Source organism: Tetrao urogallus (genome assembly GCF_951394365.1).
Source record: "Tetrao urogallus genome assembly, chromosome: 20".
NCBI lineage: Eukaryota > Metazoa > Chordata > Aves > Galliformes > Phasianidae > Tetrao > Tetrao urogallus.
Window position 1 is genome coordinate 5,181,732 of NC_136833.1, and position 25,978 is coordinate 5,207,709.

At 46.1% G+C, this 25,978-nt stretch overlaps 2 protein-coding genes across 2 annotated transcripts; both read right to left on the minus strand.

Moving 5' to 3' along the window:
* Positions 1 to 81: 81 nt before the first annotated feature.
* Positions 82 to 7,621, minus strand: LOC306954222 (argininosuccinate lyase; the record flags this gene model as incomplete). Its single annotated transcript, XM_079545282.1, has 16 exons — positions 82 to 232; positions 742 to 848; positions 1,064 to 1,144; positions 1,391 to 1,474; positions 1,753 to 1,812; positions 1,937 to 2,021; positions 2,749 to 2,863; positions 3,081 to 3,143; positions 3,561 to 3,613; positions 4,047 to 4,124; positions 4,417 to 4,494; positions 4,846 to 4,943; positions 5,483 to 5,539; positions 5,859 to 5,942; positions 6,922 to 7,116; positions 7,604 to 7,621. 16 exons carry the CDS (start codon positions 7,619 to 7,621, stop codon positions 82 to 84), a joined length of 1,407 nt encoding a protein of 468 aa, XP_079401408.1.
* Positions 7,622 to 13,014: 5,393 nt separating this feature from the next.
* LOC306954224 (delta-1 crystallin) lies at positions 13,015 to 25,571 on the minus strand (the record flags this gene model as incomplete). The annotated part of the gene is made up of 19 exons (XM_079545283.1): positions 13,015 to 13,165; positions 13,662 to 13,768; positions 13,941 to 14,045; positions 14,141 to 14,221; positions 14,479 to 14,562; positions 14,734 to 14,793; positions 14,973 to 15,057; positions 15,638 to 15,752; positions 15,966 to 16,028; positions 16,342 to 16,394; positions 16,539 to 16,616; positions 16,927 to 17,004; positions 17,354 to 17,451; positions 17,715 to 17,771; positions 18,088 to 18,171; positions 19,101 to 19,295; positions 19,929 to 19,987; positions 20,428 to 20,490; positions 25,511 to 25,571. 19 exons carry the CDS (start codon positions 25,569 to 25,571, stop codon positions 13,015 to 13,017), a joined length of 1,677 nt encoding a protein of 558 aa, XP_079401409.1.
* Between the last annotated feature and the right edge of the window lie 407 nt (positions 25,572 to 25,978).

The following is a 25,978-nucleotide window of genomic DNA, read 5'->3' on the forward strand; positions in this document are numbered from 1 at the left end:
TTACAATACACCACAGTGTTTATTAACTCTGGATTAGTGTGATAAGCACAACGCTGCAGCCACGGGATTTGTCCCCACACTCTAAGCTTGCTCCTTCTGCTTCTTCAGCAGCTCCCTCAGCTGCTCGATCTGGGCAGTCACGCTGCTCTTGGCAGTGCCGCCCACGGCAGTGTACTGCTCCACGCTGTTGACAATGTTGAAGACCTGGGAGACATCGCTGGCAAACAGAGGACTGGGGAGGCAAAGAGAAGAGGTATCAGTGGGGAATGAGGGGCACTGCTTGATGGCTTTACATGCTCATTGCCTGTGGAGAAAATAAAGGAGCAGAGGCTGAGCCTTTTTCCAACAGAAAAAGCATCATGAAGTTCTGCTTCTGCACCTCTAGTGCCTGACAGGAGCAGTTCCTGACATACCAAAGACACAGCTGCAAGGGCAGAGGGAAGAAGGAAGTCTGAAGCCAAATTCTTCTATAGTGCTGGTGCCTCCAGGTCAAGGCATGAATTTCTCCATACTCTCCCAGTACCTGTGGCCCATGCCCTACATTGTTCAGTGGTAGTGATATTGTGCCCCTTCAACTGATACAGGTTTGGCAGTAGCAATGGTGACATTTAGGCCATGACAATTTTGGGGTGCAGTCAGTATTGAATTGTTCAGGGAAGGGCACCATAAAGAAGCCTGTACTAAGCCAGACTGACACCTGCCTTTTGAGGGGATTTATGGCAAAGTAACAGTGATACAAACCTGATGCTCTTCAGGTCCTCTAAATTGAGTGTATTGATAGCAATGCCTTTAGTCTCAGCAAGGTGGACGGCCTTCCCAGAAGCAGCATGAGCTTGTCTGAATGGCATCTGCAATGAGAAGGAGATGATAGTCCAGTGCAGACTCAGTCAAGAATGGATGTTCTCTCACTTTTATTGGTTTGTTTTTCCTTATAACAATGAAATCTAAACATGCAGTAGTTGACCCACACTGACCATCACCTGGGGACAGAACAGAAGGCCCTCACTGAGCAGTATTCTGAATCTAAAGAAGTCAGAGCTCCAAGCCTTCCTCTGATACTTACTCCTTTACGAACCAAGTAGAGAGCCAGATCAGTAGACAGCAACTCAGGGGTCAGAGCCTTCTCCATGTTCTCCTTGTTGATCTGCAGAGAGAGATATTACTGTCAGCTGCTCTTTGGGGAACCTTTAGTGGTCTCAAAGAATGGACTTCATCTAGGAGGGACCAGGCTCTCCAAGGACATTCTGCTCAAGTGTACCTGAGCTGCCTGTGGTGGGAGCACTAACAAGCAGTAAGAGTGAGCAAGTCTTCATGTTAGGACCAGACTAGAGCTCTTACACAAAGAACGTGTCCTCCAACCACATCCAGTAATGAGAAGCTGAAGCCTTACCTGGAGGGTAGAAATCACTCCGGTGGCAACCTGGAGCACAGCAGTCAGAGTGTCCACAACATCAAAAACAGCTTCTTTGTCCTCCTGCATGAGAGCATGGATGGAAATTGCTGTTAGGTGACCTGATGCAGTGAAAAAGTCTACCAAGCAACATGAGCAGCCTGGCCAGCAGAGCAGGAATGACATCATAGAGTCTTGGGCTGGGTGTGATTTACAGCATACAGTATCACAGCCCCATTTTTTTTATCATCTTGCACACAAGTAGCACCCATGCAGGGAAATAAAGTGCAAGAGGGTTCTATAGACCAAGAGACAACTGTGTCTCTTCAGAGAACTGGAGTGAAAACTAACTTCTGTTTTACCTGCAGGTCCTTGTTGTAGGTGCTTGGAAGTCCTTTGAGAACCATAAGAACAGCAGCCAACTGCAGAGAGAAACAGGTATGGCAACTGGTTAGTTAATTTTTACACAGAGGCATGAAGAAGGAAGCTTCTTCAGCCCCAATATGAGCAGTTTCCCTGCTCCTCTTCTTTCTTTAACAGGCTCACCCGTCCAAACACACGACCAGCTTTGCTGCGGATCAGTTCCAGGCTATCAGGATTCTTCTTCTGGGGCATCAAGCTGCTCCCAGTGCTGGAAGAAAGCAATACTTTGGGAATGTAATGGTGAGCAAGACCCCAGTCTGTGCAGATGCAGACTAAGACATGCAGCACGCTGGCCCAGCCCTGCAAAAGTGATTGGTAGCCCCCCTTAACTGGACTCCTGTTTCAGTGTAGGAAAGCAGTGAAGTGAGTGCAGAGTTTCTCATGTTTCCCAAAGAAAAATCTTTGGTTTTGCAGTCCTGTCTGGAGCTACCACCCGGTGCTGCCTCTCAGAAGAGACAAAACAGAGGCTTCTCTTCAAGGCCCAGTTGCACGACCAACTGTTGCAAGAGCAGGCAGGACTTGTTTTTCTGTGCCCTCAGAGAGGCAGGGCAGCGGCTGTGCTGCATTGAGAGACAGGAAGTCTGTTAGTATTGCAAAGCCAGGCTGTTCTGGGAAGGGCTTTGGCAGGAATTCCCAGCAGAGAAGGAAGTTTTCTGTGCCTGTTCTCTTACAGCATATTTCTGCCAGCAGTAGCTGGGGAGGAGTGATCAGTGAATGGAGATGTGGTTGAGTTGCCAGAATTAGAATCACTGATCCTTAATGAGGAATTTTCACCCTGAGGCTGCCTTTCTCTCAGGCTTTTCATCCTCTGGAGTGTTGGTTTATCTGTCAGTCTTGTGCAGCAGGGACATCCACTTCCCCATTCTCTCAGGAAGGGATAATAGAAGAGGAGAGACTGAGAGAAGTGGCTCTTTGCCCAATGACCAGGCACCTACCTGTAGGCATCTGAGAGAGTCACAAAGCCAAATTCAGTGGTGCTGAAGATGATGAGATCTTCGGCCAGCTTGCTAAGGTGGATCATCAGCAGGGTGGCAACAAAGAGTAATTCCACTGCAGAAAAGGTAGAAAAGCAAGAGGTGAGAAGGGCGTTTGTTTGTGTTTGACAAACCAGGGAGCCCTGACTGGAGCTTAGAAGTGTGCAAAGGTTTTCTGTTTGGTTACTTCCCAGTGTGGGATTTCAGCTTCCTTGTTAAATGATGTTAACTGGGAAGGTGTCCGGTGTCTGCTTCTAACTTGGGGCAGGGAGGAATGGTGGAGTTGTACTTACCCACAAAGTCTCTCTCACTGATGGCATCCATGCTGTTCAGGCTGATGCATGCAAAGTCCAGTTCTGTAAGAGAAGTGGTGGACAGGAAAGATCATGTTTAGCCTAACTTGAAGTCTGCCCCAGCAGGTGTCAGTGAGTCCTTTAGTAGTCCAAGGAACACAAATAAGGTGTGTTGAGGCATTGTTATTTGTCCCAGGTGGCCAGTGTGTAGCAGAAGTGGTTCAATTTATTATCCCAGCATACAGGCATGTGCTTTCTTAATTTGGTAAGAAGTCTTATTGCTTACCAATTCCATGGGAGCTGCCTGCAACCTGTGTTCCTGGTCATCAGAAATTATTCTGGTTTTGTATTTATTACCCTCCTTCCCATGTTGAGGTGCTGCAGTGTATCTCAAAATAGCACTATGACAGTGTGTCAGTGTTTCTCTAATTCCCAGATATTGTAATCAGACCCGTGCTGCTCAGTCAGGGAGACATTTACCACTACGCAGAAGCTCTCTATCAATTTCCAGTGGGTTCCCAGCCAGAGCACCGCTGCCAGGGAAAAAGGAAACGGAAGTCATGCATGATATCCTGCACAGTGCAACAAAAACTGATGTCCAGCAACGAGGGATGACATCTCTTTCTCTCCTCAAAAGAATCTGGCATCAAACTGCTCTCTGTAGCATGGTCTGAGGCTCAGCAAACTGAACTCTAGACCAAGCCAGGAGTTCTCTTCCAAAGAAAAAGATTTGCATGATGAAAGCCTTGTACTTCTTGATTTCAAAGAGAAGGGAGAAGAGCATCTGTTTGGTGGGTATGTCAGTCATTGCACTTTTCTTTGGTGCATGAAGCAAGGCTTGAGATCTTGAAGCTGCAGTGCGTGTAGCAAACAAACACCAGTGGTTCAGAGGATGTAATGGTCTGCCTCTTGGTCATTTAATAGAGCAAAGTGATGCCCAGGGGTTACACAGAAAGTACACATTACCTTCCCAGAGGCAAGACGTTCATCCTTTTCTTCACCTCACCCAGGCGCTCAGAGTCACGAATCAGTGCAACAGCGTGGCTAGGAGGGGACATGAGAGAAAGCAGATGAAGCTAAAAAATGGCCAGAATGGCCAAAGGATGGGGCATGCTGAGAGGTAGTCTCCAGCACACAGGCAGTGTTCAGGTCCTTGGTTGTTAAGAGTCAAGTAGCACTGGACTGAGGAGTACTTGTGGCAGCTTTCAGGGTTAGCTCTGCTGTGTCTCCCCCAGCTGCCCCATCAGAGAATGATGCACTTCTAGGCTCCAACTGTACAGGGCTCCGAGAATGGAGAAAGCTTCCCTTCCTAGAGCCCAGTGTGAAAGGTGCTTACCTGAGCAGGAACTGGCTCCATCTGATGGGCAGAGCTTTCTGCAGGTGGGTGTAGCCAGGCATGATAACATCAATTTCTCTGCATATGGAAAGAGAGGAAGGGGTGAGCAGCAACTGTTTGCATAGAGAGCAGTTGCAGGTAAACTCTCAGGTTTTGTGGCAAGGTCACGAGAACATATTTAGCCTGTGTTGTGCTATGCCTTCCTCTTCTTATATCTCCATAATACATTAGGGGAAGAGGAATGTCTCCCTGAAGCAGGCTGTGAAGAAAGAGGGCCCATTGTCTTTCCCTGGACTATCACATACTGTCTCACTTCGACATCCTCTGCAGAAGGCCTTGCTGCTGCCCTGATTGGTATCAGTCAAAGAGCAAGCCTAGAAGTCTCCTGTCTCAGAAGCATTAAGACCATGGACTTGGGAAAGGACTTACGTAGCAGCACGCTCCACCAGGGTCTGGATGAGCTGCAGCAAGTGAGTGGAGATGACAGAGATGGAACTCTTCAGGAGCAGCTTCAGGTCAGTCACAACCTGAACAAGATTGGCCACAATGAGATAAAGGAGAATGTGACAAGCTTAGTGACCAGATACACCTCAGCTGAAAGGCAAGGCAGGCTACCAACTCTTCATTCTATGTGATGTGAAAGGACATTTTAGCAGATATGTCCCATGTCTCTTATTCATGAAAGTTACTGTATATTGCTTTCCAAAGCTCATTCTTTTCAGTGGACTTCTCAGGTATAGGCAGCTTGGGATGGAATATCCTCCACTATTCTCCAAATATCCCCCACAGTATTCCCCAAAGTGTGTCATTAGCAAAAGGCTGATCCCAAAAGATGCATGTCACCCAGCCAGTAAATTAATGGATTCTGTGGGCTTTCCAAGGGCAGCAATCCTGCAGAAACCACTTCCCTGTGATGATGAATCACTGCAGCATCACTCGCTTAAAGCCATAGGGAGCACATGCTGGAGATTGTCATTGCAGGCAAGAGATGACAGGAAGAAGCTTGGTAAGGACCTGAGGTGTGGGAGTAATATAGGAGGAGAAAAACAAGTAGTTCTATACATACCTGATCATTCCTGCTTCTTCCAGTGTGCAGCTTTCCAGCTATATCCCCAATCAGCTCCTGAGGACAAGAGAATAACTTCTGTCAGTGTCGCTGTATTCTAACCAAAAGAATTCCTGCAAGAGCAGACCTCCTCCTAGCTCTAGGATCCTGTAAATAGCTATGTGTTCTCCTCTGGGGAAGAGGAAGTTTGGATTCTAGGCTTGTACAGCCTCTTCTCCACACAAAAGGAGTCCTGGACACTGCTGGCTGTGCACCTAGTATGTCAGTATCACAGGGCATTGAGGAATTTCACCATGTTGGGGACAGAGGCACATGTGCTTAATGTCAGCAGCTCTACATAGAGAGGGAGGGGAACAACAGGTTAAAGGACCCAAACCTTCAGTCTGCGTTCGTTGGCAGTGTGAATATCCTCATCACTTTGTTTCACCACAAAGACTCCCTTAGACCATTCCTCAGAGATCTATAAATGTCAACAGAAACACAAGTCAGCTCATACTGTTTCCCTGAGGGGGGGGACTTGCAAGTTGTCCCCAGGAAAGACCAACTTCTGCACCCAATTGGAAATGAAAGCATTCTCACAGGAGCTCCAGCATTCCTGTTCCTTCAGGCCAAGGCTGGCTGCTTGCTCTATCCCTATATTCTCTATTGCACTTGGTGGAGATTCATCTTTTGATCCTTGCTGATCCTGCAATCCTGGCTATAGCAGGACTTAAGCATCACAGTGAGAAAGTGAGCCGAAGTGGCAGTCATTGCTTTCGCATTGTCCATAAAGATTTTCCTATACAAACATTGTATAGACTGCCCATTGTCCATGGTAGGTGAGCAACAACAATGAGTATTTCAAAAAAAGGGCTTAGGGGCTGCCTCTTCACCCCTAGACAATACTGTGCATTGCCTTCTACTAACTCAGGCAGCCAGACTCAAAGGGATCCCAAGTGCCATTGGAGAAGGAATATTCCTAATTATACTGAAACAATTCCTCAGGAATGTTCAGTCTGTGAGGATGGGAGGGCAGGTCATGCTGAGCACACCTCACAGAGGCACCAGGTTTCCATAGTGAGCATTCACAATGCACTCACTGGGGCTTCAGGTTCTCCTTTCTGGCTTGTCAACTGGTTGATATCCTACTGCCTGGCTTCGGTACCTTTAGCTAGATGGAATCTGTCAATCAGTCTGTGCAGGTCTGCTAGAGTACAAGAGTACAGAACTGCAAAATACAGGCCTCTCCAGTTCTCCCTGGTCTAGGACTGCACTCCCTTTTGGGAAAACACTTGCACACGGAATTAGAACTAAGCAATAGGACAGGAGGAGAGAGAAGGATGCTTTTTAGTGTGTCAACTCAGGGATATTTTCAGATAAGGAGCTATTCATCATAGTAGTAATGTAGGAATTGTATGTAGGCCTAAGCATGCATTACAGTTTATGAAGGAAATAAGCACCTTTTCCAGGCCGCTCAGGATCTTCTCCAGCTCAGTTTTAGTTAGGATGCCAGCCTTCTCCAAGGCTTTGGCATAAGCCATGCTCCCCTGGATATCAACTTCAGATAGTCTCTGATCACAGGCAATGGAAGAGTTGAGCATCTCCATGATGGGATCTGTGCTTCCACTGAATCTTCCCCCCCAAAGTTTATCTCCCTGAGAGAGAGGAAGAGGCAAATCAAAGAGGCCTAATAACTTCATTTGTAGTTTTAAGAACTATGTAATTTCCACTGAGAACTTTATGAAATATAGAGGCCAAGCTCAAGTATGTTCTTTCAGTGCAGTCCTTTGTTGTTGTTGTTTAACAGAGACACATTTTTCTTTGTTTGACAAATAGCTGTGGGCCAGCATAAGCCACACATCAAGTGACTGAAGTTACTGTTTAGGCATCTCCAGAGTCCAGGATGTGCTTGCAAGCTTTGCCATAAAATTAGCATCAAATCAGCTAAGGTGCAGACTCTAGAACTCTGGATACCTTTCAGCATCAGGAATGTCCAGAAAAATAAGTCAGAACACAAAGAAGATTTTAAAATATGTAAGAAGAAAACTTGTTTTTCTACTCAAACCAGACTGATTTTCTAATCTCACATCCTCCAACAGGTCATCTACCTAATTACTTCACTATGTGACCAAAGACAGGTACGTAATTCCTGCCACACATCGTGACACTATGCATCTAAACCTTTTGCATCAGTGATTTAGCAACTGAATGGATTCACTACGAGCCATGTGTGATGCTTGGTCAGATCTTTGCTGGGCAGGATGCCTCCTAAAGCCCTAGCTCTGGCAAACTTGAGTGGAAATAGATAGGAATGTTACTTGTACAGAAAGCTTACAACCAATCCAAGATTTCAAAAGCAGCTCTCCAGCAGGCACAAAGAATAAATTGGAGAACATTTAAAGGAAGGGTCTAAATATATTCACCATTGCAGATTGTAAAATAATCACTAATCTGTATGATTTTTTAAGTACCCCTGTCAGTCTTTTCTCATGTAGGTTGTAACTACCATGGACAGCAAAAAGTTGGCCAAGACATTTGCAGACTAATCTGTGCTGGGGTTTTATCAGTCAGACAAAATACTATTGAGTAACCCTGGAAACTTTTTTCCCTAGTGACTGTCTCCACATTTCTGCCAATCCCTGCTGAAGCAACGTGTCTGAGAGGACAGCAAGAGAAAGCCTACAGAGGTGAGTGTTGCACGTAGTTCTTTTCACATCTTTACAGCAGCTCTGTCAGCCAGCTGAAGGGAGGTAAAAAGAAAAATCAGAATCTGAAAGGAAAAGTTAGAGGCCCTCAGTGGATCCAGTGCCTATGGAACTATGGCATAGGGATGAAAAATCAAAAGCCAGTACCAGATGCTAAGTGCCTGAATGAGGAACTGCTCTGTTTTAGGCATATCTTCTGTGCTGTGGGGCTCCACTGAAGTAAGAGGTGGGTCAGCAGAAACTGCAACAGATACATTTGCAGTCAGGAAAGCAAAACAGAAGGATTAACTTTAGCTAGCTACTGAACTCTGGTCAGGCTAGCACAGTCTGACAGCAGATGGACGCTCAGCTGTAACCAGAGCTGAGGAAGCCAGGGCTGCAGTAGCCACTCTGAAGGCAGAAGGCATGAGTTGCTAAGACAATTAGTCACCAGGCGCAGAAACTGAAAATGAAGCTTTTGTATATAGAAGTAGTTACACAAGCTTTTGTAAAGTATCTGCCTAAGCACAAGCTGGTCTGAGTGAAGTGCACCAGTGCATTAAATTAGTCTCTCCGAGGTAAGGGGAGGAACCTGAAGGAAATTGCAGGCTGCAGAGACTTAGACTGTAACAAAGTTGAGCTTGCATTTGCCAGAGCACAGGCAGGAAAAGCAAAGTTTGCCCTCACCTCAGATGCCATTTCAGACGTTTGCTCGTGTGCACTCCCACTGCAACCTGTGGAACGGAACGAAACAGCTCAGCTCGGCTCTGGCCCTTCCCTGGCACCTCAACCCAGCAGTAAGGCCCCACCGAGCCCCCCAGCCCCACCCACCGTCTCAGCAGCTCAGCCCGGCTAGTCGTTCCGTGCTACTCGCCCCTCTTCCTCGCTTTTACACGCCTCGGCTCCTTGCTGGCAGCTCGTCCCGCCCCGGCAGGGCGGAGTGTCCCTGCGACCGGCCCCGCTTCGCTTCCCCCTCCCTTGTAGCACCCCGCAGAAGTGGCTTGTTTCTGCTTGGCCTTTGGAAGCGTGCTGCTACCACATATTTTTTATATCTGTACAGTGCCAGAAGTATTTGAGACAATACAGGAAGCACATCCCAATTTTCTTGTCCCTTTTGGGTTTTTCTTGCCTTTCACAAGACTGTAGGGTGATTCAGGTAGGAAGAGACGTAATCTAGCCATCTTTTCTATCTTTTCTCAGTCCTGCTACTCGTCCCCTTTTTGAGTTGAAGATGAAGCCTGAAGCCCAGTGGGATTTCATGATTAGGGTATGGTGCTTTCTGTAGCAAAGAGGACTCAGGCAATGACACAGTTTAGCATCAGGCTTGTCTGCCTCTGGCTACCCAGCCTGAATGAGTAGATATATTTTGTCCCTGGGTTTCCAGAGCACTGCCTTCAGTATCAGCCCAGAACAAAGTTCACATTCTGTCTGGATTTATACCCAACTCTTAATTTGCTGCTTCTCAAACATTTCCCCCTGTGATCTTTTTTTTGGGGGGGGATGTGATGACTTTTCCCTTTAAGACTAGCAGGCCTGCAGACACGCACAGCATCAAACTGTCTACACTGGGAAAAGCTGTTTGAAAATTTTTCACCAGTTTCCTTCCTCTTCTGAATCCCTCCATGCTTGATGCTGCTCATATCTTGTTGGTCTTTCTTGAGTGTCTTTGTCCTTAGTCTGAGTTTTGACTGAAGGTTGTTGGGAAGCTGTCAAAACAGTAACACCACGTTTGCATCCAGAATGGATTATATACAGGGAGAGGCTTTACCTCCTGGTGTTTGTGATACAGGCTCGATATTGGTTATATGGAACATGCATAACATATACAAAGGATGTACCTCTGCTCTTAAGGCACTGCAGAGAAGTTGCCCAAAGTCCAGAAGGGTTGGAGGAGGATGCTCAACACACGGCAGTCAGGAGGGTTAGAGGGCACCCAGCTGCTCCTGACACCTCTCCCTCAGACACCTCTTTTTGACCCACAGGGCTAGAGAAGGGAAGATGGGATCTCTATGGCATTTCCTGAGTTTCCCTGTGTCTACTTTGCAATTTGAAATTTTACATTAAGCATCCTATATATGTATGATCACATTCTTTGTGTAATTTGGTTTCTAAATATTACCTGTATTTAAGCAGCTACATGGTTAAATAGAACAGTGTAAGCTCCAATTTCTGTTCTACTTCTAGGCCTCTGTGTCATTTTTTCCACTTCTCTGTACTTGCATCTCTCTGTAACATGAGGCATAGAAATGATTGAGGAATCACAATGAAGTTGGTTTGTGTTGCTGCTGGTGAAGGTTAGATGGATACATTTGGGGATTGCTGTCTCATATTCATCCCTGGTGCCTGCAGGGGCCGTTGCTGTCATACAAATCCATCTGGTCTCACTACTCTTTTGTGACGGCAGAGAAGTGTTAGTAGCTCTGCTTTTCTAGTTGAGAACTAGAGGGCAGAATGACCATGCATAGTAATGTGTTTAGGAGATAAAATATTCAGTGGAACTTTTCCAGAGCATGAAAGCAGGCTAGAGATATTTTCCTTGAGGAGACTAAGTGAATATTTCTTTACTTTGTGTAATGCTTAAGAGCCCCTCTGTAGGCTTTTTATCTGGTTGGATGTCAGATCAGAGTTACTGAACCATCTGCTGGGTCTTTCAGTAGTTCATTAAAAGACTACATGTCAGAATGTCTATCTAAATTGATAGTTATTGAATACTTGGCTTAAATGACTTCCTGTTGTCTGTGACAGAGCAGAGATTTAAGCCCAAGTCCCTCCCAAGTACTGTCCAAGACACTGATCCTTCTGTTTGTGCAGAACTTCTTAAGATGAGAAGCAGGGCTTTAAGCACTCAGATCACAGTGTGTCATAGTAGTGTGATATGAAAGTGTGAAGGTGTTCTGGGTCTCCTGTAATGTCTGTGGAGCTTCAGAGACCTTCAGAGTCTCCTCCCATTCAACGTTACTCTATAATTTTAAGAAAATGGTGGATGGGTGGGAAGTAGCAGTGACTATGAACTACTCTTCTACGTAGGAGACTGAGATGTGACAATCTGCTAAAACTTCTGTTTTGCTTTCAGCTTGGCAAGGTCCCATGTCATTTGGTACCAGCTATAAGGAGTAGTGCTGGATACTTGCTGCTAGGAGCAAGAGGAAATCTGTTTGGCTGAGAGCTCTTAAGGTACTGAGCGGGGCTAGCAGATGCAAACAAGGAGAAAGGGGAGTGGCACGAATTGAGAAATTATTAATTGAGATTATGGGAGAGAAGAAAAGAAATATGAGAAGGAAATGGAGAGAGATCTTTTGCTCTGACTCTGTTAGTGTTGGGTGTTGATGTCACCTCTCCCACTATTGCACCTTTCCCCTCAGTTAAGTAAGCAGAAGTTATTTCCCTTCCACAGCTAACCTATCTAGAGACTGAGGCACAAGCTCTGTTTCTGTTTTGGAACAGAAAGTGGCAGAGCAAATACATAAATTACTGAGCAGTAATTTAAATGTGGTGTTCTTTACATGGCAGCAAATAAATCATGTTTAAGGCTAAGAGTAAGGGGAGATTGAGGGTGATAGGAAGCATTGAAGAAAGGGAAGTTTGTGTTACTGGTGCTTCTATGTATTTGAAGATCTAATGCTGTAAATGTAGATTGAAAGCACTTGTTGTCTTCTGTAGTACATCATTAATGGCAGGAGGTTTAGTTCACAGTACTTTGCACTGTGCTATAGCCCTTAACCAAAGCATGGTGAGGCAATGCTTGTGTTCCTGCCATTACCTACGTGTGTCGCAGAGCCTTGCAGTAGTCTGTCAATAATGTGTTGCTGTATCAGCGTGGAGGGCAGGGTGCTGAGCAAACCACCAGCTTTAAAATGTTTTGACAGAAGAGAAATTGTCCAAGACAACCAGCACTATTGTACTGTCAGTATCAAGTTAGTGTTTAATGAAATCTGCCCTGTCTTCCCTGTAGAAACAGTTTTTCCTCTGCCTTTCATTGAAGTCATTCCATGCAGAAATCACTGCAGAACACTAATGCAGGGGAATGTTACAAATGCTTATTGAATCAAATATTTTCCCCATAAAAAAAGACACCAATGTGGTGCACTTGCATTCCTAATATAATGCTTTTTCTTGCCTGTGTCCTGATTTTACATTTGCATGGACAGAAGGGAAGATGGTAGATTATTACTAAGGGTTAGCCAGAAATGCCAGCTTATTTTCAAGTACTCTGCCCCCAGCTAGCTTGGCCTGGGTCACACAGAAAAAAGAGCTTTCCTGGAAACAATGCAACTCCTGTTCTTTGGAGTAAACAGAGCTGAAGGTGGTTTAATGATGAATGAGGAGGAGCTGTGGGCTGTCCTGCTGACCACGTTCTGCTTAAGACTAAGCATGTTTCACTGCCAACTGGTGAGGAAATTTTTCCCTGCCAGAAGGCAGGCAGCCTAGCTGGCTGGGAAACATAGTCCTAGCAGGAATTCAATGAGGGCTGGACATGTGTTACAGATATAGTACCATGTGTCTTTCCCTACAGACACCCCAGTCTTCCCTCAGCATGTTGTACAGCTTGCTGTGGCACAGCTGTGTCCAGCCCTGTGCTGTGTCCAACTGCTCCCATCATTTGCAGGTCTCCTGATGTAGAAGCACCCTCCTACTGCCCTCCTGCTGCCCAGCAGAGTTTGTCCCCTCATAACAGTTCCTTTGCCAGGAAGGAGGGAGTTCATTCACACCAGTGACCAGCCTCAGAAGGGCTGAAGAAGCCCAATTTTGTCCCTTGAAAGCAATACGCAACACAGGAGTTTCAGTGAACTACAATACACCACAGTGTTTATTAACTCTGGATTAGTGTGATAAGCACAACGCTGCAGCCACGGGATTTGTCCCCACACTCTAAGCTTGCTCCTTCTGCTTCTTCAGCAGCTCCCTCAGCTGCTCGATCTGGGCAGTCACGCTGCTCTTGGCAGTGCCGCCCACGGCAGTGTACTGCTCCACGCTGTTGACAACGCTGAAGACCTGGGAGACATCGCTGGCAAACAGAGGGCTGGGGAGGCAAAGAGAAGAGGTATCAGTGGGGAATGAGGGGCACTGCTTGATGGCTTTATATTGCCTGTGGAGAAAATAAGGAAGTAGAGGCTGAGCCTTTTCCAAGGGGAAAAGCATCATGAAGTTCTGCTTCTGCACCTCTAGTGCCTGACAGGAGCAGTTCCTGACATACCAAAGACACAGCTGCAAGGGCAGAGGGAGGAAGGAAGTCTGAAGCCAAATTCTTCTACAGTGCTGGTGCCTCCAGGTCAAGGCATGAATTTCTCCATATCCTCCCAGTACCTGTGGCCCAACCCCTGCTCCAGTCAAAAGGCAACACTGTTGTCTCCCTCACCAAACTTCAGTCCATACAAGCTTGGCAGTAGCAGCAGTGGTATATAGACCAGGAAGAATTTTGCAGTGCTGTCAATCCCAGTGTATGTACAGAAGGGGACCATAAGGAAGCCAGGCTGACATCAGTCTTTTGAGGGGATCTATGGTAATGCGGTACAAACCTGATGCTCTTCAGGTCCTCCAGGGTGAGATTATTGATGGTGATGCCTTTAGTCTCAGCAAGGTGGACGGCCTTCCCAGAAGCAGTTTGGGCTTGTCTGATGGGCATCTGCAATGAGAAACAAAGAGCACAATCAAGTAACCAAGCAAATGAAACGCAGTCTTGGGCAAGAGTAGATTGGCTCTCATTTTGGTTGGTTTGATTTTGATTAGAGAAATGAAATCCGAATCCTTGTTTTCTAGGGCGTGAAGAGGGGAGGCATTAGGACGTAAAATTCCACCTGTAAATTACTATCAAGTCCACCCGGCAGCAGTTCCACTACTTGGGATACATGTAAAGAATGTGTTTCCAGCTCTCGTGTTTGTTGACCCACACTGACCATCACCTGGGGACAGAACAGAAGGCCTCATCTCAGGCCCTCACTGAGCAGTATTCTGAATCTAAAGAAGTCAGAGCTCCAAGCCTTCCTCTGATACTTACTCCTTTACGAACCAAGTAGAGAGCCAGATCAGTAGACAGCAACTCAGGGGTCAGAGCCTTCTCCATGTTCTCCTTGTTGATCTGCAGAGAGAGATATTACTGTCAGCTGCTCTTTGGGGAACCTTTAGTGGTCTCAAAGAATGGACTTCATCTAGGAGGGACCAGGCTCTCCAAGGACATTCCGCTCAAGTGTACCTGAGCTGCCTGTGGTGGGAGCACTAACAAGCAATAAGAGTGAGCAAGTCTTCATGTTAGGACCAGACTAGAGCTCTTGTATCTGTATTACACTTAACATGTGATCTCCAACCACGTTCAATAATGAGAAGCTGAAGCCTTACCTGGAGGGTAGAAATCACTCCGGTGGCAACCTGGAGCACAGCAGTCAGAGTGTCCACAACATCAAGGACAGCTTCCTTGTCCTCCTGCATGAGAGCATGGATGGAAATTGCTGTTAGGTGACCTGATGCAGCCGCAGTTTTATCATCTTGCACACAAACTGTACTTGTGCAAGAAATACAGTGCAAGAGACTTCTCTAGAGCAGGAGACAACAGTCTCCTCAAAGAACTGAAGTGGAAGCTAACATCTGCTTTACCTGCAGATCCTTGCTGAAGGTGCTTGGAATTCCTTTCAGAACCATGAGAATAGCAGCCAACTGCAGAGAGAAACAGGTACGGCAGTTAGTTACAGGAAGACAAGCACATTGCCCCAGCAGAGATCCACAGCCTACACCCAGCATAATTTCAATTTTTACACAGAGGCATGAAGAAGGAAGCTCCTTCAGCCCCAATATGAGCAGTTTCCCTGCCCCTCTTCTTTCTTTAACAGGCTCACCCGTCCAAACACACGACCAGCTTTGCTGCGGATCAGTTCCAGGCTATCAGGATTCTTCTTCTGAGGCAACAGGCTGCTGCCAGTGCTGGAAGAAAAGTGTTGGGAATGTAATGGTGAGCAAGACCCCAGTCTGTGCAGATGCAGACTAAGACATGCAGCACGCTGGCCCAGCCCTGCAAAAGTGATTGGTAGCCCCCCTTAGCTGGACTCCTGTCTCAGTGTAGGAAAGCAGTGAAGTGAGTGCAGAGTTTCTCATGTTTCCCAAAGAAAAATCTTTGGTTTTGCAGTCCTGTCTGGAGCTACCACCCGGTGCTGCCTCTCAGAAGAGACAAAACAGAGGCTTCTCTTCAAGGCCCAGTTGCACAGAAGGCAAGAGCAGGCAGGACTTGTTTTTCTGTGCCCTCAGAGAGGCAGGGCAGCGGCTGTGCTGCATTGAGAGACAGGAAGTCTGTTAGTATTGCAAAGCCAGGCTGTTCTGGGAAGGGCTTTGGCAGGAATTCCCAGCAGAGAAGGAAGTTTTCTGTGCCTGTTCTCTTACAGCATATTTCTGCCAGCAGTAGCTGGGGAGGAGTGATCACTGAATGGAGATGTGGTTGAGTTGCCAAAAACAGAAATCAGGGACAAGGAGAGCCTTGGGGATGGACTGTCAGTGACCAGGCACCTACCTGTAGGCATCAGAGAGAGTCACAAAGCCAAATTCAGTGGTGCTGAAGATGATGAGATCTTCGGCCAGCTTGCTAAGGTGGATCATCAGCAGGGTGGCAACAGAGATTAATTCCACTGCAGAAAAGGTAGAAAAGCAGGAGATGAAAAAGGTGTTTGTGTTTGACAAACCAGGGAGCCCTGACTGGAGCTTAGAAATGTACAAAGATTTTCTATTTGGTTTCTTCCCAGTGTGGGATTTCAGCTTCCTTGTTAAATGATGTTAACTGGGAAGGTGTCCGGTGTCTGCTTCTAACTTGGGGCAGGGAGGAATGGTGGAGTTGTACTTACCCACAAAGTCTCTCTCACTGATGGCATCTATGCTGTTCAGGGTGATGGAAGTCATGTCCAGTTCTGTAAGGAAAGTGACAGACAGAAGAGGTCAGGTTTATCACGACCAGGGCTTGAAATCAGCAGACTGCCCAGCCTACAGGTGACTGAGTCCTTGAGTAGTCCCAACAGCACATCCATGCTGAAGTGTTATGCAGCATGGGAGCTACCACCTCACACACATAGCCCTCTTTTTGCATTAAAAAAACCATGTGAATCCTTGAGACTTGGTCCAGGATTATAGTGCATGACGATGCCTTGGGAAGCCACTTGTTTTTTCTTCCTTCCCTCCCAGATACATCAAGTAGACCCATGCTACTCAACAGCAGACACTTACCGCTACGCAGAAGCTCTCTATCAATTTCCAGTGGGTTGCCTGCCAGGACACCACTGCGAGGGAAGAAGGAAAAAGAAGTCACATATATTATCTTGCAAACTCCAATCAAAATTGATCTGTGTTAAACAGAGAAGATATCCCTCTAGACATTAGATAACAAAGTGTTTCCCAGGCATTACACAGAAAGTAGACATTACCTTCCCAGAGGCAACACAGTGATCCTTTTCTTCACTTCTCCCAGGCGCTCAGAATCACGGGTCAGTGCAACAGCGTGGCTAGAAGGGGACATGAGAGAGAAAGCAGATGAAGCTGAGAAACCTTGCCTGAGCCAAGAGGTAATACTGGCCAAAGATAGGGCATGCTGAGAGTTGGCCTCTACAGCGCACTCAGCATTTGCATTTCTGGCTGGTCAGAGCCAAGAGGCACTGGACATGGAGCATTCCTGTGGCAGCTTTCAGGGTTAGCTCTGCTGTGTCTCCCCCAGCTGCCCCATCAGAGAATGATGCACTTCTAGGCTCCATCTGTGCAGGGCTCCAAGAATGGAGAAAGCTTCCCTTCCTAGAGCTGAGTGTGAAAGGTGCTTACCTGAGCAGGAACTGGCTCCATCTGATGGGCAGAGCTTTCTGCAGGTGGGTGTAGCCAGGCATGATAACATCAATTTCTCTGCATGTGAAAGAAGAGAAAGACAGCTGTCAGTATGGAGAGCAGTGGAAGGTACATTCTTGGGTTTTCTGGCAAGGTAATGAGGAGAATATCTTTAGCCTGTGTTGTGCTGTACATGGTGTTTGCATTCCTCTCCCTATATTCCCAGGATACAATGAGGAAAGAGGAATGTATCTCTCACGTGGGCTGTGGAGAAAGAGTGGCTATTCCCTGTGCTCTTACATAGTGCCTGACTGCAACATCCTCTGCAGAAGACTTTGCTGTTGCCATGATTGTTACCAGTCAAAGAGCGAGTCTAGAGTCTCCTGTCCCAAGAAGGATGAGAGCATGGACCTGGGAAAGGACTTACATGGCAGCACGCTCCACCAGGGTCTTGATGAGCTGCAGCAGGTGAGTGGAGATGACAGAGATGGAACTCTTCAGGAGCAGCTTCAGGTCAGTCACAACCTGGATAAGATGGGCCACAGTCAGAAAAAAAGTATGTCACATATATGGTAGCCTGACACTGTCATTGGAAAATAACCCCCTCCTTGTTCTATATGTTGGGAAGATGAATCTTCATTTATCGGATGTGTCCTTGGTCATATTGATGTTATAATGTCACTATATCTTCTTCTATGGGATGGGAGCCAAAGGCAGCTCTGGTCAGAGGTTTCCTGAACTGAGGAGGGGAGGAGCACAATGGGAAAAACAAATAGTTCCATATATACCTGTTCATTCCTGCTTCTTCCAGTCTGCAGCTTTCCAGCTATATCCCCAATCAGCTCCTGAGGACAAGAGAATAACTTCTGTCAGTGTCTCTATTCTGGGCAAGAGATTATTCACAAGAGCAGACATCCTCCAACTCAGCAAGGAGTTCAGGTCTAGGATTCTCTTCTGGGGAAGGAGAAATTTGGATTCTAGGCTTGTACAGCATATTTTCCACACAAAAGGGGTCCTGGACACTGCTGGCTGTGCACCTGGTATGTCAGTATCACAGGGCATTGAGGAATTTCACCATGTTGGGGACAGAGGCACATGTGCTTAATGTCAGCAGCTCTACATAGAGATGGAGAAGAATAAGAGCAATTAAAGGACCCAAACCTTCAGTCTGCGTTCAATGGCAGTCTGGATATCCTCATCACTTTGGGTCATTACAAGGATTCCCTTAGATGATTCCTCAGAGATCTATAAATGTCAACAGAAACACAAGTCAGCTCATACTGTTTCCCTGAGGTGGGGACTTGCAAGTTGTCCCCAGGAAAGACCAACTTCTGCACCTAATTGGAAATGAAAGCATTCTCACAGGAGCTCCAGCATTCCTGTTCTTTCAGGCCAAGGCTGGCTGCTTGTTCTATCCCTATATTCTCTATTGCACTTGGTGGAGATTCATCTTTTGATCCTTGCTGATCCTGCAATCCTGGCTATAGCAGGACTTAAGCATCACAGTGAGAAAGTGAGCCGAAGTGGCAGTCATTGCTTTAGCATTGTCTATAAAGATTTTCCTATACAAACATTGTATAGACTGCCCATTGTCCATGGTAGGTGAGCAACAACAATGAGTATTTCAAAAAAAGGGCTTAGGGGCTGCCTCTTCTTCACCCCTAGACAATACTGTGCATTGCCTTCTACTAACTCAGGCAGCCAGACTCAAAGGGATCCCAAGTGCCATTGGAGAAGGAATATTCCTAATTATACTGAAACAATTCCTCAGGAATGTTCAGTCTGTGAGGATGGGAGGGCAGGTCATGCTGAGCACACCTCACAGAGGCACCAGGTTTCCATAAGAAGTATCCACACTGTGCTCATCAGGGATTTTTGCTTTAGCTAGATGGATTCTAAGCATTTATCTCCTTTCCAGATTATATGCTGGAGTACCAAATGTAATACACAGAGGCTTCTCCAGTTTTCCCTGGTTTCAGACAGCATTCCCTTTCTGGAAGGCACTTTTCCACATGCCTAGTGCTAAGAAATAGGATATGGGGATACAGAAAGATGTTTTTTAGAGCATTAACTCAGGGAGCTGACAACAGATGCTGTCAGATAAGCTATTCATCAAAGTACTATTGTGGGAATTGTACTGAGCATGCATGACAGTTTATGAAGGAAACAAATACCTTTTCCAGGCCACTCAGGATCTTCTCCAGCTCAGTTTTGGTTAGGATGCTAGCCTTCTCCAAGGCTTTAGCATAAGCCATGCTTGCCTGGATATCAACTTCAGACAGTCTCTGCTCAGTGGATATAGAAGAGCTGAGAATCTCCATGATGGGATCTGTGCTTCCAACAAATCTTCCTCCCAAAAGTTTATCCCCCTGAGAGTAATGAAATTAAAGGACATATTCGAATGCATTATTGATACATTCTCCTAAAAATCTCTCAGTGCCGTGGTAAAAGTAAAACATAATTCAAGTAAAACTGTGGGCATGCCCCAGCATCTTCCTTTGCAGTGCTGTAGCACTGATCAAAAAGGCCTCTGGACTTAAAGAGCTTTGAAGAAAAAAAAAAAAAGAAGAGTTGGAGTAAATGTTATTTTTGCAGGTATTTAGCCTTGAGCTGTCCAGTCCGAGTCTGAGATATTTTACCCCTGTTGGAGAGATTTTGTCTTGAAACAAGTATTAGTGCATATGGCACAAGGACTGTATGGTTCTATCCTTCAAGGTAGCTACAGGTCATCAACTCCCTCACAGACTCTTGAAACACAGATGCAGGAGGCGGGGAGACTGCAAGAAAATATTCGGTTGACCAAGAGCTATGGGCCAAAAGTAGCCACACTCGTAAAACACTCCTGTAATTACGGAGTGTTTGAAGCTAACACCAAATTGGGTAAAGCGCAGACATTCAGTATTATGAATGTTGAGTAAGAAGAAAAGAGGAAGAGCAGCAAACTCCCAAACCCTCAAACAACGAGAAGCTGCAGCAGCGCCGGGCTGCGGGGCCGCCGGTACCATGGACAGCGGGCGGCTCCGGGAGCCCCTTCCCAGGCAGCCGGAAGAGAGGAGGGAAACTGTAGGCACGAAGTGCTCAAGTCTATTAACTTTTCTCTTTATAGCAGTTTGTCAGCAGGAACTGCGGTGGAGGAATCGAGCTGTGAAAGCAAGGTTTTGCAGCCCCTCGCTGGGAGTGCAACCTGCTGCTGTGAATGGACGGGGTGCTGGTTGGGGATGATGGTTGGGAGCTAAGCGCTTGGATGGGGAAGAGGTATTGGAATATATCTTAGTATATGGCAGTATATAAGTAGTAAAGAAGCATATTATTGCAGTATATAAGTATGTTGCAGCAAATATGTTTGCTGTTCCCTTTCCATTCAAAATTCTGGGAAAAGAAATCAGACAGAGAGAAGCACCCTGAAGCACCCTAACGAACACGACTGGATGCTCTGTGGAGCTATCAGTCAGCTATCAGCACCCCGAGAGCACCCCATCGAAAAGCAAAGTTCAGCCTCACCTCGGTTGCCATTTCGGACGACGTTTTGCTCGTGTTTGCAGCGATCCTGGCACCTGGTGCAACCTGCAGAACAGCAAAGCGAGGCTCAGTTCAGCTCTGGCTCAGCTCAGCTCTGCCCCAGCCCCACAGCAGCACAGAGCCTCCCCAGCTGCCCGCACGGCCCTGCTCACCGTCTCCGCAGCTCAGCCCTGGCTGGTTGCTCCGTGCTCTCCGGTCTCACCGCCCCGCTTTTACGTGCCTCGGAGCCTGGGCTGGCAGCTCGTCACGCCCCATTGGGGCGGGGTGTCCCCTCGTCCAGCCCAGCTCTGCCCCCCTCCTCCCTGGCCCCCCTCCTGCTGCCCACCCCTGTCCTGTGTCCGGCCACTGCTCAATCAGGAAAAGGTCAGAGAGAGGTTTCCCAGCGGGTAGGGTGGCTGTGAAGAAGAGCTGACAGAGATGCCCTCATTTTGCTTGTTTGTAAAGATATTGGTGTAAGAGTATCTGTGTTGGGAGAGTGTCTGCTGTGTGGTTTAACTGGCAGGTCATCTCCTTGTCAGGGACTATCCTTGTATGGAAGGAGTCCTTTCGCTCTGGCATCCCCCTCTACATAGGTATGAATGTACTTGGGATGTTGGGTGGATCATCCACACTCCATCTACATTGCCAGCAACACACAAGAATGAAACAGCTGGGAGCTATTCTGTCTCCAGTTCCCGTGCGGATGAGCCTTTTCACCCCACTTCAAAGGACACTTCAGCTTTCAGGTTTCTGCTGTCACCAATTGCATTGGGTCAATCTTGAGAAGGTCCTGTGAACCTGAGGCTGTGGGTTTTGTGCAGTGCCACGGCAGTCACTGTTTTGCAGCCCTGGCAAATAGCCCATGTCTTAACTCCATCAGACTCTACATATCATGGTTTTAAAGAATTGATTTAAAAAATGGGAGCATTGGAAACAGCTGCTCACAAAGCTGCTCCCCAGCACCAGTTTCACATTAGACACAGCACTTTCCTGCTCTGACAGAGCACTTGTTGGTTTGCCTTACCGTGTGCTACTACAGTGTAGCATGCTTCCATCTGCATGGCACAGACCTTTGGCAAAGCTCATGAAACATATTCTAATTTTCTCATCCCCGTTTCTTCCTTCCCTTTAGCTGCCTGTCCAGTCCTTTTTCTTCTTTCTCTCAGTTCTTCAACTTGTCTCCTTTTTCAATTTACTCCAGGACATCTACATTAGGAAACTGCTTAATTGCTTGCTTTGTGATCACATCCTTCTTGCTTTGAAATCCATCATTTTTACTACTTTTCTTGTCTCTTTCACCCTTTACAAATGTCCTTGTCCTTACTCCGGGCTTTGACAGGAAATTGCTGTTCTTTTGGAAGAATCATAAGCATTCAGTTTACAACCTGAGTGCCCCCGATACGAAGAGCATCTGTCTCATGTTTGTGGTATGAGTATAGGTTAGCACACAGCCTAAGTGAGGCCTGTATGTTTTTCTGCCTGAAGATATCCAGCAGGATGTGCCCAGAGGGAAAAAGGGGAAAAGTAACGATCCCAGGTGCCCAAGTGAGATGAGAGATCAGTAACACATTCATGTGTTATATTTGTGGTGATGAAATAAATTGTTCTAATGGATGCTGTGGGACAAAAATGTGCAACCCACGTGCAGCCGGGTATTAATCAAAAGCAACAACTTAGCTGCATTTCTGCTGTTTTCATTATCTGTGTCTTGACCACAAATCTAGTTTTGTGATCAAGAAGCCTTCTGTGTTTGTTATCAGGTGATCCTATTTTTATTAATCTATGCCTGGAATTATACATGGCAAGGACAAGTGCTTCCACATGGGATCCATCAGCGGCATCACTGTGCACTGAGCAACTTCACAGGGATTAGTTTACGTACAAACACTGCCCCAGACTGTATCTAGAAGGTTATTAATTCTCTTTTCCTGTTTTCAGATGAAACACTTCATACTGATCTCTTCTATACAGCGGGCAATATAGAATACAGAGTAATATTGTTGTAATAGAAATGGAAGTGAGGCTGTAAAGCCAATCAGAAATCCTTAATGTGAAACTGAACATTGAAAAAATAAGATGTCTTAAAGACTTTTGGGGCTGGGAAGGTTTTTTTTTGAGGGAAAAATAGGGGAATAGAATTGCAGAATAGGTCTCTTCTAACAAACACTGAAACGTATCCTCATCATTATTATCTTCTTTATTTGTGCCGGTATTGATGTCTCACTGCTGTCTGTTTTCTTCTTTCAGTCCTTTATTTGCTTAATGAAAGAATGACCCCCCAGATCCCCAGTCCCCAGTCAATCCTGAGGAGGTTCTCATGGAAGGGTGTTTTGTTGTCCACTTGTTTTCCATTTGGCACAGAGAATGGCACATCATTCATAAATTACCATTCCCAGATGACATGCAATGAAGTAGTAAGAGGAAATCGCCCATGCTGCAGCGTGGAGAAGTTCAATTAAATATATTTTAATGTGCTCTAAGATTTGAATTTTATTTGTATTTGCTTTAGCAATCACATTCACATCCTTGCTATTCACAGTGCTTATTTCTGTTTTGCTGGAAGAGCGCAATACTTGTGGAGTGCAGCTCCGAAAGTGCTTTTGTGGTATATAGAAATCCTCTATCCATAACATTTTCATAACTGAGGCTGAGGTGACAAACAGCTACAATATATCTTCTTTAAAAACATTCTTTTTTAAGTGTCATTTTGGTTTAGAAAAATAAAAAGCGCAGTGGGCTGAAAGTGCTGGTCAAACGCAGCGTCAGCTAGACTGGTGTGAAGCAGTGCTGACATTTTTTGTTAAAAAAAAACAAAACACAACAACCTTGTTTAATGAATTTTGAATGTAAAAGAAAAAAAGACACTATAGGGTGATCAGCGAAATGCTGAATACAGTAAACATCTTTCATGACAAAGAATACAAATACCCTGCAGATCTGCTTTCAATAGCAATTGCTAGGCCCCCTGCTTTCAATAGTTAATACCGAGGCCCCTCTCTACCAAGCCTTAGTGGTAACAATCACAAGCCAATGCTTAAAATGTTGACATGCTAAGCACATTTAGAAAAACCTATGTCTGCATTCCCTATGGATGGTGTAGCATAACTGTCTAACATCTAACGTGCAGCAATTAAAAACAAAGTTCACTGAGCTAATCACTCCATCTCTCCTGCAGAGTTGTACGTAATGGTAATGAGTTCTCTCTTAGAGATTCCCCTTGCATGATGTCAGTGGGCCTGTAGCTGGTCGTTTACGTACTTCAACCCTAACAGGCTGCATCTCTCTGCTAGGGAGAATGTAGGAAGAATGTAGGAAGAATATTTCTTTTGGAAAGAAAAAGGTTGAGGGCCACTGAGAGAGGCATTTGTGTTATGCTCATTCTTTCTAGCTGCTGGGATTGGGCATTGTCATTGTGGACAGTAAAAAAGGTCTGGAACAAAACTTTGGGAGAAACACTGAACACAAAGATGATAAATTGGTGCTGGGGGAGAAATCTAACAAAGGAGAAATACAATTAATATGCTGAAGATTTTGAATCCATATCTACAGAGAGTGACGAGAGGCACGTAAGGATTTGTAGGCTTCTGGAACACAACTCTGGAAATTTGGTAAAGTCTGGAAATAACATTCTCAAGTGAAAGCTTTGAAATTCTTTTCTTCTTTTTAGTCTACCTGGGAGATGGTGTACAGGCAGTTTCATGGGCAAGATTAGAAACATGGCAAAGAAGTTGAAGGGCATTTGCCAACCTGGAAGGTCAGTTAATCCTGACATGAAAAACACCAGCATCCATTGCAGCCATTCCACTGGGTCAGACAACAGCTTTCAATCAGCAGGTTAAAGACTTTTCACCTGGCTCTTTTTTTCCTCAGGACTCCATGAAAAGTGATTCTGGGGTATAAAATAATTTCCATCTGTACTACAGCTTGTACGTGGATGGATCCATATATCTAATGAAACCTTTTTAACGGATCTGCAAATGAAAAGGGCTGAAAAACTTTAAGCCTTTGCTAGCACTAAGGTATCTGACCATGACTGTACCTGAACACCCAAGAGCTGTTTATGGCTGAGCACTTTAGATGGCTCCTGAAGTTCTTCTGTTTTCTCAAATCATTCAGAACTGGCCAACAATTTGCAACACCTCAAGGAGAAACAAAGGCCCAAATTGAGAGTAGATTTTCTCCTGGGTTGACTCTGGAGAGAATATTAGCTAGTGGGTTTTGTGCTGCTGCTATAAGAGGGAGGTGGTGGGTACAACATGTCTAAGCCATCTTCTTTCCTCTATTGCTCTTACAGCCCTGCCATGAGCAAGCAGTGTATGGGACTCATAGAATCAGAGAACATCCCGAGTTGGAAGGGACCCGTAAAGATCATTGGGTCCAGCTCCTGTCTCCACACAGGAACACACAAAAATCAGACCACAGCAGGACTACACATCTATACAGCAATAAGGCTTTACTTTTCTATTTGCAAATGCCTGGTATTGATTTTGAAGGACTACAGCAATGCTATTTTCCACTCCAAATAACATTTTTCATACCAAGTCTTCTGTCTGCAGTAGTTATTGTTCTGCAAGTGAAATCTGCCTGTCCTTTCAATGTACAAAGGGTCCATATTCTGTTATTTTTGAGTGGTGCTGCGCTGAGCCAGGAGTTGGACCTCGTGGGTCCCTTCCAACTTGGGATATTCTATGACTGTGATTTTATGGTATATTCTCATCCTCCGTATCATCCGGAGGGACTCGTAGGTGCATCTATTTTAAAAGTTTGTGAGTACCTGAGAGGTCTTTTATTGCAATGCAAAAATGTCGGCAGTCTGTCTGCCGACCAAGGTTGGCAACAGAGCATAAGAGATTCAGGTGGGAAAATAAAACAACAACGCAGGCATTGGTGGTTCAGTGGTAGAATTCTCGCCTGCCACGCGGGAGGCCCGGGTTCGATTCCCGGCCAATGCAGTTGCTCTTTTTCGCTTGTGAGAACGTTTTCTGTTTTTGTTTGTTTGTTTGTTTGTTTGTTTCTGCTTTTTTTTCGGTCGTTCCTTTTCGTCTTCAGCTTCCTCCCTCCTCTCCCGAACCTCCTTCAGCCTCACCACACGCTCCCGTCCGGCTGCGCTGCGGCAGGGGCCGCCCCTTGCGAGGCGGCGTCCTCATCGCGCGGCTGCGCGGGGCGGCGGACAAGATGGAGGTGTAAGGAGCGGGGCGGGTTGGGCTGCGGCGCTGCTCCGCGTGCGGGCTGCCGGGCCGCGCTGCGTGTGGGGCTTTTATTGTGTGTGCAGATACAGTCTGTGTGCGTCTGAGCCGAGCGCCTGTTTACCTTGTTGGCATCGCTGTGGGGCGCGGGGTGATGGTGTTTGTCCTGTGCTGGGGCCCAGGAGGGCCTTCGGTTCTAAGAAAGATTATTTATTCTTTTGGTGCGTTCCTTTTTAAGTCTTCGTCTGGGACTGATAAGTTTTAATGCCGCAAAAATGAATTCTGTAGCGGTTTTGAAGCAGGGCTTGCTTTCCAGCTTGTAGCTCTGGTGCTTCAGCACAGCAAGCAGTGTTGAAGGCTTAAGATCT